Source organism: Diadema antillarum, unplaced genomic scaffold (assembly GCF_040938485.1).
Source record: "Diadema antillarum isolate AM-2024a unplaced genomic scaffold, OU_Dant_1.0 seq00001203_RagTag, whole genome shotgun sequence".
Lineage (NCBI taxonomy): Eukaryota > Metazoa > Echinodermata > Echinoidea > Diadematoida > Diadematidae > Diadema > Diadema antillarum.
In genome coordinates this window covers 89,813-108,410 of record NW_027271996.1, presented here as the reverse complement: position 1 = coordinate 108,410, position 18,598 = coordinate 89,813, and the positions used below count along the sequence as shown (strand labels likewise).

At 37.6% G+C, this 18,598-nt stretch overlaps 1 protein-coding gene across 1 annotated transcript in view; it reads right to left on the bottom strand.

Moving 5' to 3' along the window:
- Nucleotides 1-12,303: 12,303 nt before the first annotated feature.
- The window catches only part of LOC139744680 (uncharacterized), a 43,932-nt gene continuing 37,637 nt past the window's right edge, over nt 12,304-18,598 (bottom strand). The window contains exons 21-26 of the mRNA XM_071655104.1: nt 18,184-18,274; nt 16,193-16,320; nt 15,523-15,750; nt 14,754-14,839; nt 13,139-13,370; nt 12,304-12,443 (exon numbers count right to left, since the gene is read on the bottom strand). Coding sequence (XP_071511205.1) covers nt 12,309-12,443; nt 13,139-13,370; nt 14,754-14,839; nt 15,523-15,750; nt 16,193-16,320; nt 18,184-18,274 — 900 coding nt within the window. The 3' untranslated portion in view covers nt 12,304-12,308. The remainder of the gene's footprint in view (nt 12,444-13,138; nt 13,371-14,753; nt 14,840-15,522; nt 15,751-16,192; nt 16,321-18,183; nt 18,275-18,598) is intronic.

Genomic DNA, 18,598 nt, shown 5'->3' with positions numbered 1-18,598 from the left:
ACTACACATAAACCGCACACATAACTGTGAAACACTGCACTGTACAGACGTACGTAAGACCAGACAGTCAATAGACGTCTGAAGGAATAAGAATCGATGCAACATGCGGATGTATGAGCTGAGAACCGGCTTCTGTTTCAATGAAACGTCATTAGGTCTACTTTTAGTATTTAATCTGCCATGAATATTGGCTTTTCGTCCTCTTCCTCTTCCTCTTCTATTTCCATCCTTCCTCTTCTTCTTCCGTTTTCTACTTCCTCCTCCTCCTCCTCTTTTTCATCATCATCATCATCATCATCATCGATCATCATATCATCATCATAATCTTTCTTCATCTTTTTATTCTTCTTTCTGTTCTTCTGTTCATTCTTCTGTTCCTTCTTCCTTGACTAATACTTTTTCTGATCCTCGCTTTTGCCTGTCTTTCTTTTCCCAATTTTCTTCTCTGCCTGCAAGTTGCGATCCCGCTATAAGCAACTCTTCTTTTTCTTCTTTTTTTTTCTTCTTCAGCGTCTTCGTTTTCTTCCCTTAAGTGGCGGACCCAAGAATTTAAATGGAAAGGGGTAGCAAAGCGATCGAGGGAGGGGATCCCAGAGGATGTGTGAGGGGGATGCTCGACCCTCCCACTTTAAGGACTTTTTTGGAAAAAAAAAATCAAAAACGTTCATTTTGCGAGTACTTTTAGAGAAAAACACTAACTTACAACGTCATTGTATTTTTCAATTAATAAAAGATTGGATTGGTTGTTTTTTAGAGTAGAAAAAGGAAAATGAAATATCTCTTACTTTTGAGTGACGAGGTACAAATAGACTATGAATGATGGACTTCATCAGTTTTAGGCGCATTCATTAAGGAAAATAATGATACACCTATAGAACCTTATACTGCACAACGGACTAAAGGATGAACCTACGAGTAAAATATCAAAAAAAAAACATGTTATGGTACGATTAGGTGTCTTAAGATTACAATTACCAGACCAAATGCAACTTTTTAAGACCTTACAGGCAGGGCTTATTCCGTTAAATGTAATCATACAGAATGAGCAACAACAACAGAACTGCATCAACTCATACAATAAACGCACACAAAAAGAGGGGCTGACTCTATATAGATCGTCCCGTCACATTTTTGTTTTGATTTTTGTTTTGTTTTGGTTACCTTTTTTCTTCAACATCTATGTTCATCTACAGTCCGTTAGAACATTTTTTTTTTTTTGGCGCACTACACAGTACCTGAACCACTTTTCCTGAAGTAATTACCCTTGGTGTCAGTCTAAATTTGCGCGCTAACGTAAGTAAGATCTGAAAGTAAGGAAAAGGGTCGCTTCTTCGTGTGGTTTGCTGATACAAAATAACAAAATATTTGACTGTGAACACGAAGAAAATTTTTGAAAACCCGCGCTATATATCAAAGATGATTTGACAAGTACAAAAATAATGATAATAAATACATACCTTTTGAAAAATCTAAGGGAGGTGCGTCCCTTGCACCCCTGCCTGGATCCACCGCAGCTCCTTTCCCCATCCCTTTTCTCATCCTTTTTCCTATTCTCTTTATCTTCCTCTCCCTCTCCCTGGATCGTCCCGTCCTCATATGATCTTATTTTTCCCCTCCTAAAGGAGCCATGGGATCCCATTTTGATATTTATCGCCTAGCTGTGTGATGAGGAGCCAGTCTCCAACTCCAAAATCTCATGGATAGCCCTTTACTGCTGCTTTTGTCATTAAACAATATTTTAGTAGTAAAGGATACAATATCCTAGGATGATTATCATTCTTTTCCAATCAGCGATAGACTTTGCGACGACGTAATTGTGACTTCTTTAAACAGTTCTTATACTGTTAGTTAGACATCGATGGTGACAGTGTAATTCAGTATAAACAACATCAACAAACAAACAAACAAACAAACAAACAAACAAACAAACAAACAAACAAACAAACGTGAGAGCTTTGCCAAATAACGAAAAACAATGGATGCAAGGGATGCAATATAAAGAAATATAGGTACGAAAGATATATAGATTTCTGCCTTTGATATCGCTTTCATTGGGAGTGGGGTTTTGCATAACCTTTAGAGCGGAATATATTCACGTATGGTGCCTATTTCATTCCTATCGAGCGTTACAGTAATTTTGGGTCGTGAACCCGGATGTATGAAACGTAAGCCAGCTTTGGGTTAAAGAGAATGATGCAAAATCATTGAGGTTGATTAGCTGGATTGATATTGATATATGCAAATGAAAATGAAATAAGAAACCAACATGTTCTGCACGTGCATAAACATTATATTCCACTACCAAACAAATTATACTGTGAAGAATCCGTCAGGTAGGCCTACATAACGCACTGAATGATTAGACTAGATTTGATTTGAGTTGATTTGATTTGATTCGATTCGATTCGATTGGTTTGTTTTGGTTTGGTTTTGTTTGGTGTGGTTTGGTTTGGTTTGGTTTAGTTTAGTTTGATTCGATTTGATTTGATTTGATTCAATTTGATTCAATTTGATTATGATTTTCATTTGATTTGCTTTACTGTTGTCTGCATCATCGCACAATTCAAACACTTCACACTGGTGCGGAGAGTACATTATCTGTAAATTGTAAATAGTAACAGTGAGAAAAAGCTGAAGCGATACATTATAGAGTATAGACAGAAGAAGGCTTGCAGGCGTCATTAAGAATAATAATGAATATTAAAAAAAGATATGTGTTTCCAGAATTGAAAGGCAAAGGGATGAAAGAGGAAGGTGTCCTTTCGTTAAGATTAGATAGGATGAAAAGACAGAACAAATCGTACCTGAATTATATCCACAAATACGTTATGTCTTTTAAGGAAGGTGGAATGTAGTTTTCCATTATTGCTTTCAACAGCAACTGACGATATGCTTCTGATGCATTTGTGACTACACTGCACTTATGAGAGCATGAGAAAACGTTGGAATTATGCCAATAGTTTGATGCTATATTGGAGATGAATGTCGCATCAATCTGTTGCACCCTTGGAGTTACGAAACGGGGACGTGATACCACGTTTTTTGTTTGTTTGTTTGTTTGTTGTTGTTGTTGTTGTTGTTGTTTTTTCATGTCTCCCATACGGGTGACTTCGTTATTCCGAAAGTTCGTTAATCCGGAAATGAAACAAGGTTGTTATGCTGAAGCACACACATTCCGTGTTGACCTATAGATGTTAGCTAATCGGCAAATGACATAAGGTTTGTTAATCCGAACATTTGTGGCGTTATTCGGAATGCTCGTTAGTCCGAAGAGATAGGTTCATCAGTCCGGAGGTTCGTTGATCCGAAAATGAAATGAGGTTCGTTATTCAGAAAGTTCTTTAATCAGAAAATGGGGGGAAAAATCCGTATATTAACGCAGTTTCGGAATTACGAATCATTATTTGTTTAGGATTAACGAACCTTTAGAATAACGAATCTCAAGATTGTCATTTTCGGATTATAACAACTTTGGGAATGACGAACTGTAATCCTCCCATACATAATACATGGGACAGTGCGACGCTGATGATACGATACCATATTTTCATTGGCTGTGTGAATTCAAATCTTCGGGCGACATCATGAAATATTGCCGAGTATATTGCCTGCCTTTAAAGTATAACTAAGGTGCGTCAGAGGCAATATTGCATCAATTGCTATGGTTAGAGTGGTAATCTTGGATATGATTCTTGTAACTTTAACTCTGTTGAATGTATAATATTATAGAAATAAGTTAGTAAGTGGGAAACAATTGAAACTTTGACATTAAATGATTTTTGATAATAAATAGAACTGATAAGGTCTATTGAACGCCGAGAGCTCTTGAATCTTAAGTAGGCCTATTGACAGGAAGTCCAGCAAATGGTGGTGTGAAACACTTTTCCTCGGGTAACAAAACATACATCATCAGAAATTATATTTTGATTACTAAGATTGCAAAAATCTGTGAGAGGAATGTTATCGTTTTGATTTTCATTTCATTACAGTTTCGACAGCAAAGCGGTATTGTCAGTATCTGAATATGTGTCCAGAACTTTACGGGAAAGTCTAGGGAATATTGATAACGTGCAGACTCCATCACATACCTTATTATGGAAATGCATGATACAAGTTAAGAGGGACACTAGATTTTCAAACATTTACGATTTCACTTTTAGGGGAATTAAGTATCTCGAGAAGGCTACTTTCTGCAGAATGATCAAGAACTGAAATAAGAGAAGGTAAATGAGATTAGGGATATTTCAGAATCTCTTTAAACTTTGTTTTGTTTTCAGAATCGTACATAAGGGCCTATTTATGGTAATGATGATGATACAGATGACAGCAGTTAATCCTTTGAATCCCAATTGCAAGGGGCCCTCAAAGACTCGGAGATCAGACATCAAAACAGAAAATCAGAAATTAAAACAACCTCCATATCCAGACGTCGCGTTCCCCAAATGTTCAAAATTACTCTTTCGTCGGTGGAGAATAATGGCTTATCATTAAAGTTTAAAATCATTTACGAAGAGCGCGTGCTATGACGCAGAATGGTGTAATTGAGTGATGCGTAATATGGTAAAGACACAGGAATGCGCGAATAAAAATAGCGCAAAGATTGATGAAATTACTAGACTGTGTATCTCTGTGCACTAATCTGACATATTAATTAGTATGAAATGCACACGGAGATCATTCCATATATTTTTTTTATTTGTTGAAATTGTCGGAAAAGTGATAAAATGGGCTTTCCAGAAGGGTACAACTTCAAACACTTACACAACACACAGCTCTTATCTCGCTTTTGTACATACTTCTAGACGGTGAAATCTAATTCACTTTTATGAATAAACAAGAAATCAATATGTCAGAGTTCAAAAAGAACTTCCAAATTGGTCAGAAAGATATGAAGGGTACAAATGCACTCGTGGAACTCTTTCGTTTATCCCTAGAAAACTGATAGTAAATGTTTGAATAATTATAGCCGGTTGGAACTCCAGTTTTTAATCTCCTCGGATAAACCAAGTTATGTTGAATTTCTTACTCTGATATTACAAACAATGATTTTTTTTATTTCTTTTTTTTTTTACAATGCATCAGCATAAGTATATTGAAATGAAAAAAAAAAAAAATACAGCCAGAAAATGAAATCTACCACATGTATTTTTTAAGGCAAGACCCCATCAGTGCGTATGTGTGTCTATGTCTGTGTGACTGTGTGTGTGTGTGTGTGTGTGTGTGTGTGTATTATTGGAAGAAACGTGTGAATATGTGTGTTTTGCTCCACTGTGATATTTGGATGTCCCTTCTCATCTATAACGAAAGCAATATATTAAAGCTGTATAAATAAATTTCCTCTCTTAAAAAATTCAGCAATCACTTTAGACACATACCCACATGATCAGGTGTTGAACACTCCAAGGAAATATAAAGGAGCAGTCACAAACTGAATACTGAACATGCAATTATTTATCATGGTTTACTGACAGGGACATTTTGTGTAATTTGTGCACAATTTTTGTGTACATCTAGTGTACATCGTATCAGTATGTAATCTTTGAATATGCTTCAACACATCAAGTTCTACAAACACATATCATTCTCACAACCTACATATCCATACAGCTTCAATATCTTCTGACAAGCCACCATCTTCAAATTGGTAGCCAATTCAAATAAATATTGTATACATATTTTGTGTGCATATTCTAAGGCCTATATACTTATTGATATATTCAATATTCCAATCTCAATCAACACATGAGAATCACACTCCTAACATACATATCCAACGCATGTGATATCCTATGACACGTCACCATTCTCAGATTTAATTGACCAAGAAAAAAAAATCACCACAACGAAAGCCATTATAATGGACTGACAAAATGTTTTAATGCACTTCAAAAATAACTGACAGCAAGGAAATACCCACAGGTTCAAGGCACATGCTCACTTACTATTGGACGGACAATTCATCAAATTTCCACTCTATTCTCAGATTGGTTGATAATCAGACTGAAATCAAACAAGAAGATTGGTAAGAGGACAACAACAATGTGATAACTTCACTCGACTTCCATTGACTTACAAACAAGTTTTCGCTAACAAAATTCCCCCATTTTGATGCACATTCAAAAAGAATTATATGTTTGACATAAAGTTCTTCTATAGAGTTGTAATGATTCAGCAAATGTGACTTAGTACAAATCAAGACAATTTCCAAAAGTGTGATTTAGTATCTTAAGTACAAGCTAAAAATGGAAAAGTTATGAGAGCATTTTTTATCTATCTATATCTATATATATATTTGTGATATTTATGATAAAACTATTTCTTGCAAGTATGTGTAACTTAAAAATTCAATAACTTTCTCATTTTAGCCAATTATTATTGAAACGATAGACCATTCTGTTCATCAGACATTAATCTTCCCATTAAAGTCAACTTTAAGATGACATGGCATTGCACTTCAGATACTTTAAATTAAAGGACAAGTCCACCTTCATATACGTAAGGATTGAGAGAATGCAGCAATAATAGTAGAACACATCAGTGAAAGTTTGAGGAAAATTGGACAAGCCGTTCAAAAGTTACGAATATTTTAAGTATCTGCGCAGTCACTGCTGGAAGAGAAGACTACTACAGTGTATGATGTCACATGCGTACAACTCTATAAGGAAAATAACAAGAGAATTTTACAAAACTTTACTTTTTGAATAGTGTGCACATTTCTTCGACTTGCTACGGACGTATGTTAAGGGTAATATTATTCCCCCTGCCTTCTGAAAGAGAGAAATCGAGTGTTCTTTTGTTATGCGAGAAAAATGGAAATATGTTGAATTTTCTTTATTCTTTCTTTATATCGTTGTACTCATGTGACATCACAAGCTATAGTAGTCTTTTCATCCAGCCGTGACTGAGCAGAAACTTCAAAAATTCATAACTTTTTAACGGATTGTCTGATTTTGCTCAAACTCTCACTGATGTGTTCTACTAATATTGCTGCATTCACTCAACCCACATGTCTATGAAGGTGAACTTGTCCTTTAAGTTCCATTTACAAATTGAAGATGGATAATATTGGCAGACAGAATGTGATGCTTCACTGAATGAATAGTTGAACAAGGATTGGAGGAGAAAAATAATCCTAGGAATGTTACACCTGAACAATATATTTCTATTTCACAAAATGTATCAAGTTGTTTCACACATGAAACACATAAAGAAAGTGCCTGTTAATATCAAATAAAGATCAACAATGCTAGATATTGCTAATATCCAGATTTGACAATTTTGAAAGAGTTATATACAATGTGCATTGCATTGTCTAATATAATAATTCATGATAAAAGCAAAAACATATTTTTCCTCATGAAATAGTGAGGTAAACTACATTTTCCAGCAGAAATGAAAAACACAGGTATCGTGGGATACTGCAAGCAAACTAAATGAACAGTATGAGACTCATTTCATCGCAAAAAACAGACCTGATAAAACAACAATTTTCTATTACAACAAATGCCATAGCCACAACCAACTTCCGGTAGCACTAAAAGCTTATATCGCATTTACTCACTGCCAATGCAACGATGGTGAGCTACGACAGTGTACTGCACCAAGTGTTTCGTGCGTGGGGCACTAGGTTCTATTGCAATACGGTACTTCACGCATAACTCAGAAGTGTCGATCCAGGCATTTACTTGAGCTTGCTGACCATAAAAAACAATAAAATAAGATTCATCTTTTATTTTGTTTACCGCACACTACCGTCACTGGGAATACAGTGCACTCCCGGTTTAACAAACACAATTATAATGAAATTCCAGTTACAATGAAGTACAAATTCAGGTCGCAACATCATCCGCTCATGTTTTATTTTAATTTTTTATTTCTTTGGTTATAACAAAATTTCGATATAACAAAAAAAAAACTGCCGATCCCGAGGACTTTGTTATAATGGGAGTCCACTGTATATGTATGCTACACAGCTTTCATGCTTATAAAAGTTCTTTGCTCAGCTTGTTCCTGGGTTTTCTATCTGAATATAGGTAGCATCATTTCAATTCTTTTTTCCTTCAAAGAGAAGCAATGGAAGAATGGGGATATTATAGGACTACACAACAAGAAGACATTAAAAAAATTAATAAAGAGGATTTTCCTTGAGCTGTGAACTCCGCATTGAACACACTCTGAGAGGAAAAAAAATGAATGGCCACCTGAAGCCACCTCAATCCTGTTCTCCTCAGACCTCATTATGCTTGGAACTGCAGCTTTTACATAAAAAAAAGGTCTGATGTTAAGACTATCAGGAAATCTATTCATCTTCATGGCAGAGGCACTAAGACAGTAATTACAACAGTAATCTCTTATCAAAGCAGTTACCATGGCAACAGCAAACTAGCACTCAAAGCATGTTTTCATAATCATTGTCATTGTAATTGCAACAATGGTGAGTCATTACAGTGTACTGCAGAAAGTGCTTCGGGGGCTGGGTTCTATTGCAATACTCATAACAGTACTTCACGCATTAATTGAGGATTGAGCTGGAAGCAATTATTAGTTTGGTGAATGAATACCAAACCACAACAAACAATGACCCTTTGCCTGAAGCTCTAGCTCCAAGAAAAAAAAAATTGGAGATGAGGAAAAAGTTTCACATTCATTTAATTAAATGTTGTATTTCAATGTAAGATTTTGAATGAAATGCTAGAATTTGTTCAGAACAATTCAGGAAAGAATTCAAATTCATGTATTTCTGTTCTCTTCGTAATGCGCAAATTGAAATGAAATAAAAATAAGGTCATCTTAACAAACTTGTTTATTTTCTCATGATGCACTTATTCAGGGAGGTGATCACCTCCCTGACTTATTCAAGCAAGTCAGTTACCTATATTTTAATCTGGCATATTTGATCTTTCAAATAATGTATTCCACTAAAGCATGTTCCAGCAAGCTTTTTGTTATTACAAAATGTAATTTTTACACTGCATTTTGATTCGCTGATCCAATTCAAAGCACACACACACATTAATTGTTGCCAGCACATTGAAAGAAAGAGCAAAATCGCAGCAGGGGGAGGTCTTTTTCTGCTGTGAGAGTGCTAGTCCTGATTACTGAGGTGCTCTCTTTTGTCACCAGGGTACCACCTGTGCACCTTGCACCTGGGTACCACCTGTGGTGGAGCGCATAACTTCTAGGTGGTGCACCGCATGACTTCAAAGGAGAAGAAAACTTTCAGACATGACAGTTGGAGAAACTGTTGGAGGTGTGACACAGAGGCAGAATTGAAAGAGAGGGATATCACTCCGGAAAAAAAAGGAAAAAGAGCGGCCTAGAATCATGGTACGAGGATTATTTGGTGCATTTGAGTGCTCTCCTAAAACGAACTGAACCGTACCGTACTCGAGCCAGAGGAACGCTCGAACGGTCCTGTACCGAGCTGCACTGAGCCAAAAGTGGACCACTTCCCAATGTGCTCAAAAGGGGTAGCAAAGCGTACCAAAAGTTTGCACGTGAAGAATGCGAGTATCATGCACAAGCGTTATAATGCCAAGAGTTCATTCTCTTTGTTCGGGACAGCTGTGAGTAGTTTGAGCATGCCAGGTGAATGACCCTCTTGCTACAAAATGTGTGACCCCCTCTAAAAGTAACTCATGAGGTACGCTTTCTCAACAGAGCACTCGAACACTCCAAATCTGGCACAGTTCAGTACCGTACGGTTTGGTTCAGTTCACTTTGGTTCGCTTTGGTTCGCTTTAGAGCGCTCAAATGTACCCATTGTTGATAGCCTACACCTACAGAGAATTCGGTCTCTGGAGGCAGACAATAGCAAGTCTTGTTGAATGAGAAGTGATTTCCTATTTTTTTCTTTCTCTCTTTTTTAAAAAATTTATAATTGTTTTTTAAATGTTAGCACCCTACCACCACCTGAGTAATAAATACCAAAATTATTAGCAAAACAACCTGCGTAATTTTGTGACATTTTATGTGCATTCATAAATACATACATACATACATACATACATACAAACATGGTATATTCATAGAACAACACACTCATTATAGCTTCATTCTAAGATGAGATTCACTGTAACGCGATGTCCAAACAACTTTATGAATCAAATCTGTCTGTTACATTTGCTGTACCATAAAAGTAGAAGATAGAAATATATATTTACATTAAAATCTATGGACCCACATGGAATTTTAGATTTGGAGAGAGCTGAATCAGATATATGTCATTTCATAATGAAGTTATTAATGGTATGATCATGATCGTATGTATATGAAATACTTCTGATGCATTATCTCATGTGTATTCAAGGCAATTACTAATGAAATGAACACAACATTAGCAAATTCACATCATGGCACAGAGAAAGAAACAAACGTAACTATAGATAATATAATGATTTAAATTAAACTTAGCCAGTCCAGTGGAGAACTTTGGGTTTCATGATTGCTTGCTTGTATGCATTTGATTGCTTCCTCAGTGAAAATATGAAATAACACTAAAAATTCATCCACAATATACACAATTAATCTGAGTAATTATGATATCATCAAGGTGACCTTAATGCTATAGCATCTCAAATTCGGCACTTCAAGGTCCAGCAAGGCACACAGGCATCCTCCTAAACATCTCATAAATATTCAAGTGCAGACTATGTATATACACGGAATGTCTATGAGCTTGATTGCACAGCAATTATCAGGACAGTACAGAATCGATGCGAATCGTAGACACTGGTGTGTATTCTACTCGTCCTATCAGTTACACAATTATTTGGTTTATGATTGACAATAATTGGATAGAATAAGCATGAAGAGAATCACGTAACAGACATCTTTGGAAACTCAGATTCCTACGCCCGGAAAAAGGGTATAGCATCAGACATATAGGTTTGGTTTGGGGTTAACAAAAGAAAACATGTAGATCCAATTACTACATGCAGTACAGACATGCCACCATACACCATAATGGTATATTTCACTGTGTTCTAATTTCTGCACATTTTGTGAGTCAAGTGATTAAAAAGAAATTCAATAGCAAAAATACATAATGCTGTTAATGTGTCACTCGCCTCACATCAAACATTTATCATCATCAATTATATCAAATCACACTTGAAATTTCACAAAAACAGCAGTAAATACATATTATATATAATATATGCACATTTACATATACACGTACGTATTAATATCTTATTCATTTCAGATTGTGATCAACAAATATTAAAATTGTCAGATTGCATTCAAACTCCCATTTCAGTGAAATCTGGTTATGAATACAAATTACATAATGCGAAAATTTGAAAACCTCTCTTCACTGATGGCCAATAAGTTCCTGCAAATTACTGTACCACTCTAGAGCGTCACTTATGAACATCATGAGTCACTGTCCGCCTTGTTCTACGTAGCATCAAGTTGCAAAAAAAAAAGCAACAGCCATCAGTTTTTCATTGGCCTCTAATGACGAAACGTCGTGAACCAATATTTAATAAGCTCTGCTTTGAACCAGATTCAAACAAAGCAAATTGCTTGAATTTTTCCTCCAAAGTTTACCTCCAAACACCCGAGAAATACATATCAAAAAGCACACTTGGGGCGTGTATCATCCTCAAGCAAGCGTCATGGTACCATGACCCGGGAAAGATCATATTATCAGCTCTCTGTAATGTCACTAATACCAGCTGCTAAGTTGTTTTATCACAGCCCATGATGTTAGGGAGGGGTGAAGGGTAATAGACCATTTTACTAACATACTTACATTTCATGAATATTTTTACACATATGGTTGTTCTTGGCAACTAGACAGCTTGTCCAAGGCTTCCACAACATACCAACAAATATTACATGCAAACTTAGATCCATTATACATATTACAGTAGATGGCATAGCATCTTACGAAATCCTGAGAAAAAAAAAACCAACAGCAACAGCTGGTAAGTAGGGAACATACGTGCACTTTCCCCCAGTGATGTATCATGGTTTTGTTTGTGACTTTTTTCTTCTCAAACAGGGCTTAACCTTTCGCGTGGTTTGGGTGCCAATGGGCACAAAAAACAACAAAAACAAACAACTCATAGCTTTGTACATACTGTCCAAACATCCTGGCACAGAAAGGGTTAAGTGTAAGAGAAAGATGTAATCCTGGCTTGAAATTGGGAACCATCGTTAGCTGAAGCAAATTTTAGATGACAAAAGGAAGAATTGAAGCAAGAGGTAAAGGGATTTCAGTCATAAAATGAAAATATATTACAGAGTCACTACCAACAGAGGCCTTCAAAGCATCTAATAAACGTTTTCCCCAAATTCCCTCAGACAGCGAGGCTCTCATCCTCATCTCTAGGAGATGCCGGCTGCGCTGGGCCTTGATCGGTTGCGTCGTGGTCACCGCTTCTGTCCTCTGCGCCAGGAGAACCATCATTCGCGGTGGCGGTGTCCCTCTGACCCTGGGGTCAAGCAGATGGAAATTATGGTTATGGATGTATAGGATTCAAGAGATGGGTGTCTGACAAATGTTTACTTGGTGAAGATACCTACGTTTACTCATATCAACACATAAAGAGCATTCCAAGCACAACAAAAACAAAAAAGATTCATTCCCTTTGTTAAGATGCTGTATGCCTCCGGTAGCACATGAGGTTGTTGGTCCATTCGGAAGAGGGCTTTTACAAGAACACTTCTATTTATGAAAATATAGGAAGTGTAATACACATCTCACCTATAAAAATTCATGCATTAAAACTGGCTGACAGGAAATCATTAACATTATCATAATTATTAAACCAGAATATGGCGACATTTTCATGTGTTGTTAAATTCTCGGACCAACAGAGATTCGCGAAATTCATGGAAATTAAACCCTCGCGAAAGTAACAGCTTATACAGTATACAAACGTTCAGAAATGTTGCATACTAGACATGAGATAGAAAACAGTTAATACAGATATGCACACAATCATCCTCTGCACTGGCAGAAGCTACATCGTCTCAACCCGCTGAGGACGAGACCTGAGTACACTCGGGCAAGTGTCTATGGGAAATGTATGTTCCAGTAAAATCAGACCATCCTCAATGGGATAAAATTAAAAGTTTTGCCTAATCATACTCATCAGCATTGACTGCTGGTTGACCGTCCACTCACCTGTAACTGACCACCAAAGTACTTGTGGGCCAGCTTCCGGTCCTGGTCCCTGAATCTCTTCAGGTCCGCCTCCTCGAACTCTCCGTCCACCTTCTGGACGGCCCTGTCGACCAGCTCGAGGACAAGCCGTGTGGCGAAGAGCCCGACGTGACCGGTGGGGTTCCCGTCCAGGGTCCAGGGGTAGCGACGGACCGTCTGCTCCACCACTGGCCACGACTTCTTGTCCCCATTCCTGAAAATTCAAAAGAAAATTACAAAATTAATAACAGTAGGATGTGGTGGCAGCAAGTTGCGGACAAACCTTGAATCTATGGTATTAATATTCCTCCTCTCTTTAAAGATTGTCACTCTTTGAAATGGTAAGCACCATTTAAGGACAAGCTCACCTTCATAAACATGTGGGCTGAATGAATGCAGCAATATTAGTAGAACACATCAGTGAGAGTTTGAGGAAAATCGGACAATCTGTTCAAACGTTATGCATTTTTGAAGTTTCTGCTCACTCAAGGCTGGATGAGAAGTCTACTATAGCTTGTGATGTCACAATGCTTACAACGATATAAAGAAAGAATAAAGAAAATTCAACATATTTTCACTTTTCTAGCATAACAAAAGAACACTTAACTTCTCTCTTTCAGAAGGCAGAATAATATTACTCTTAACATATGTCAGTAACAAGTTGAAGAAATGCGTACTTTATTCAAAAAGTGAAGTTTTATGAAATTCTCTTTTAATTTTCTTTATGTCGTTGCACACACATGACATCATACACTGTAGTAGTCTTCTCATCCAGCAGTGACTGTGCAGATACTTTAAAAATTCATAACTTTGGAACGGATTGTCTGATTTTCCCCAAACTTTCACTGATGTGTTCTAATAATATTGTTGCATTCAATCAATCCACATGTATATGAAGGTGGACTTGTCCTTTAACATTCAATAAATTTCATGAGGATGCCACTACTGTACAAAATAGTCAATACTTATCCTATATCACCTGACAAGAGAAAGAGAGAGAGAGAGAGAGGAGAAAAGACAACAGAGGATATTCAGAGAAAATTTACTTCTTGTGAAACTTTAACTCTTTATGTGCCATGTTCGCACGCCCGACTCGGTCGACGGTGTGCGAAGTTCACATATTCTGCTCAAAGACACATACCTGCCCAAACCGTTGCTAAATGCCATTTTACAATGAAAGCGTTTCTTGCGATTCCATTCTTGTCACATGTAGCTTGCATTTTATGTGGTGATTGACTATCAAGCGGTGTTCCCTACTGGATTTGCGAGTAAATTCTAAGTTTCTGTCACTGTTTTGAGTGCAAAAGTCCTGCCTATACAATAAAGCAGCTACTGGACATTTGAAAGGAAAATAATCATTGATTAGTAATATAATCTACATCAAAGCAAAGCTTGGCATTTAATCTCCAACTTTGTTCATTACATGTCCAAGGTAACAGAAATCTATAAAAGTTACATAGATTTGAAAAACAGAATGTTTTCCCAAAGCACGATTACATTGCTGCCTCAGAATATGTGGAACAAAGGGGTTTACACCATTGCACATAAAGAGTTAATAGGTACAGGCTATGTGATGGTCAGTAGTTTTCTGACTGACCTGTATCTGAATGCCCGGTGTACAGCCATTCTCTTATCTTTGTGGTTCCGGTCAGTGACTTGCAGGACATTCACTAATGTCTGGGTCTAGCGAGGAAGATAAGAGAAACTTTGAACAGCACAAAATTTGCAACAAAAATCAAAAACCTGAAAAAAAATTGCATTTTTCTAGAAAATGCAAACATTTTGCTGTATCATTGACTTTAAAACATTAACCCGTTGAGGACGAGTGCAGAGTATACTCGTGCAGGTGTCTATGAGAAATGCGTGTTGTAGCAAAATTAAACCGTCCTCCATTGGTTAAACGCACCTGTCGTGTTGGCCAATAGGGTTCAGGAAAAAAAAAAGTTGAGTTTGGAATGTCATTCAACTTGTATTACAGAGACATACATACCTTCAGTTTTATGCCTACTGATGGCTTGGCCAGAAAACCCGTCACACAATGGGTGGGTTTTCTATTGTATCATATATGCTTTATTTCAATGTTTGTGCAAACTTTTTTTGGACGTGCACAAGAAGTGTGACAACGTATCATAGCTCCCTATCCATGCGAGTGCATGAATAATTGTGTGTGAGTGAGAGTGAAAATGACATTGTCAGTATCAAAACTAACTGTAAAAAAAAAACCCAAACAAACAAACAAAACAAACAATCAAAACAAAACAAAATAAAACAAAAAAAACAAGAGTGATATGCAATGAAAAAATAGATTGCCTCTCCTTTGTAATGACTCAATCGCAGACCTAGCCTGACACTCTTCACTCTCTCACCTCTGAGTAGAGCATGAGGAATGTGGTACCACGGGTGCATGCCAGGGCCAGTGAGGCCCGGGCCCAGAGCTTGGTGGGCGACTTCGGGGTCCACTGGATGGAGGCAAAGGTGTCCTGTTTGCGGGAGGACAGGACCAGGATCCCCGTGTTGAGAGAGAAGACCAGGAGAGAGCCCAGAAGAGTCAGGTAGATGTAGCAGGAGCTGGAAGCATCCAGGGCACTGCTGACCTTTATGAGGGAGTTAGGTCAAGGGAGTCAAAGGTTAATTCATCAAATCGTGTTAGATACAAACTATTTGACCTGATTACAGAGTGTAATAGTCTTAAGACTCAAAGCACAGGAGTATTAGGGATATGAAAGAGCAGCTTGAACAATCCTGCACACGGCTGACCTCAGTGGAGGAGGGAAAAAGGGAGTCAAAGGTCAAAGGTTATTTTTTGCAGAATTAAATTTTCGTGAATTGCCACTGGCACTCAGTGCATATAGTGTAGACAAGAACTTTTGCGTGCATTTTAATTTTGCGAATCTTTCTCGTGAAATTTGCAAAATCAAAATGCATGTGAAAATTTATGCTTTTACATGGTAGTGAAAAATGTGATAGATATCATACCAAATGTAAGATATGTAATTCCTGGGACATGTCATCATCCCAAGAATTTCTACATCTTACCTCGAATGACACGACTGATTCCGTTGCACAGAACTGGTATTCCTCATCCGTGAGGTTGACGTCGATACGCAGATCAAGCAACTCAACTTTGGTCCCCGTCTTGAGTGTCACAAAGGATATGTGTGCAGCTGCAGGCAGATAACAACATCAAAGGTAACAATCAGATGGAAAATAAGTCATTCAGTGTAGGCAAATCATACAATTCAGTGCAGCATGTGTCACAAAATCGATGGAAATAATTGTGTAAAAGTGCCCCAAAGTAAGAAGTTCAAACCCACATTTTCTAAATGCCTACTCCACATGACTGATAACCTCTTCAGTGACTGGAAACAGTGACTTGTACGTCTCTAAACTTTTGGAACAAGTGGCATGGATGTCAGAAGACTCTCCAATGGCATCTTCCCTTCAGAAAATGCCCTCTCTAGCTACAAATAATCATAACATTGGGTCTTATGAAACGGTGGGTACAAGTACCATCATTTTTAATTGATTTGGTGTTCCCTGGGTGTTTCACAACATCAAGTCATTCAGTATTTCATCACAAAATGATTCAATTGTTGCTATCCCAAGATACATTGACACAGTCCCTTATGATTTTGCTCAATCAATCTTTCTTGAAATCCTTGATGAGTATCTGATCCTACACGTATGTGTACAGTACTCCAGGTATGCTAACATGTTGACATACAGTAAACCTCGCATGAGTCGAAGCTCTCGGGACTGGCAAAAATGCGTCGACTTAAGTGAAATTCGACTCTCGCGAGAGTCGATTTTTTTTCGACTCACAGTTATGTACATGTATTATAGTACATTTGCATGCACGTGTGTGTGTGTGTGTGTGTGTGTGTGCGTGCGTGTGTGTGTTTGCATTCAAATTTGTCTGTTCTTATTTTGTTCTAAATTGAACATGGAATTTGTATCAATACTAGTAGTTAAACGTAGTTCTGAGAATGTCTGCGCTAATGTGGCAATGTGCATATGCTATGTCTATGGTGCAACATACAATGTAGGTAGCCATCTCTGTCAACCTACCCTGAGACAAACACTCTCCCAGGCCCATCCCACCTCCACTGAACAAAACTATACAGCCAGCCGGGCACGCACAAACAAGCTCCGCCCACTTGGCCTGTCACTAAAATATTAAAGCAGCGATTGGTTGACCAAGGAGTTCTGGCTTGACATGGATAAAGTATGGATGTGCTGTGTGTATGGATAAAGTATATGGATCGATGTGCTGTGTGTATACCCTACATGTATACATGTGTACGCATTCGACATGCGTGCATACCGGTACGGTGAGTGTGCATGCTTACCTGCAGCATGCTGGCCAGGGACGGGGTTCTGCGACATGCCGATTTTTTTGTTCTCCTCTAAATGTCATGAGAATGCCAGACAAATCTTCTTCGGCTCAAGTGATGTAAACTACGTGTATTTTGTACAAAAGGGACTGAATGTTTTACTTCGACACAGCCGAAATTCGACTCTCGTACTTCGGCTTATCCAAATATTTCTTAGAGAAAATGCATAGGGAAAAATCGGGACTTTTTATTTTGCTTCGAGTTAAGTGATTTTCGACTCACTCGACGTCGACTTATCCGAGGTTTACTGTATTTCCACACGTGGCATGACATTTCATACATACTGTAAAACATGATATTTTCGCGGCATGAAATTTTTGCAAGTTGCCTCTAACATTCAATGCATATAGTGTAGACAAGAACTTTCGCATGCATTTTAATTTTGCGAATCCTGGCTCTCGTGAAACTTGCGAAATTAAAATGCGCGCAAACATTCCTCGTTTTACAGTAATACCGACCTATGGTGACTACAAAGGATTCAAGTATATTTACTTGTTTGCAAACATGCATACAAAACAAGTCTGCCCATCGCAATCAATACCAACCAACTCACTAAACTGTGAGTTCTCCACCAAGCTTTACACGAACAGAACATCAGAACACAGACAAGGTGTCAAAAAGAATGCTTCTTACGCTTTGGGGGGGATGAAGGGAACAGGAGCATGAAGACCAAGTCTTGACCTGATGGAGAAGATTTACAGCTCAGCAAATGACTTGCGTGATTCTGAAATAGCAATACAACAACAATAATACATTGGCATGGTTTAGCAACATGCAATTTCTTCCTCTAAAGTATTTACTGTAAGATTAGCAAGCTACCACACACATAAAGAACATCTGTTTTGGGGTGTTTTTACGAATATATGATAATTTACTAGGAATGCACATTCAAAATATAAGCAGAAAAGTTGCAACTGTCAAATACTGTGTTCAAAACAATCTGAGAGAAAAATGAAAGCTATGTTTGTCAAGTATGGATCTAAAATCATAATCTGATCCCTTCTTATCAGATAGTAAGAGCTTGTACACATACATTTGTATGTTCAAA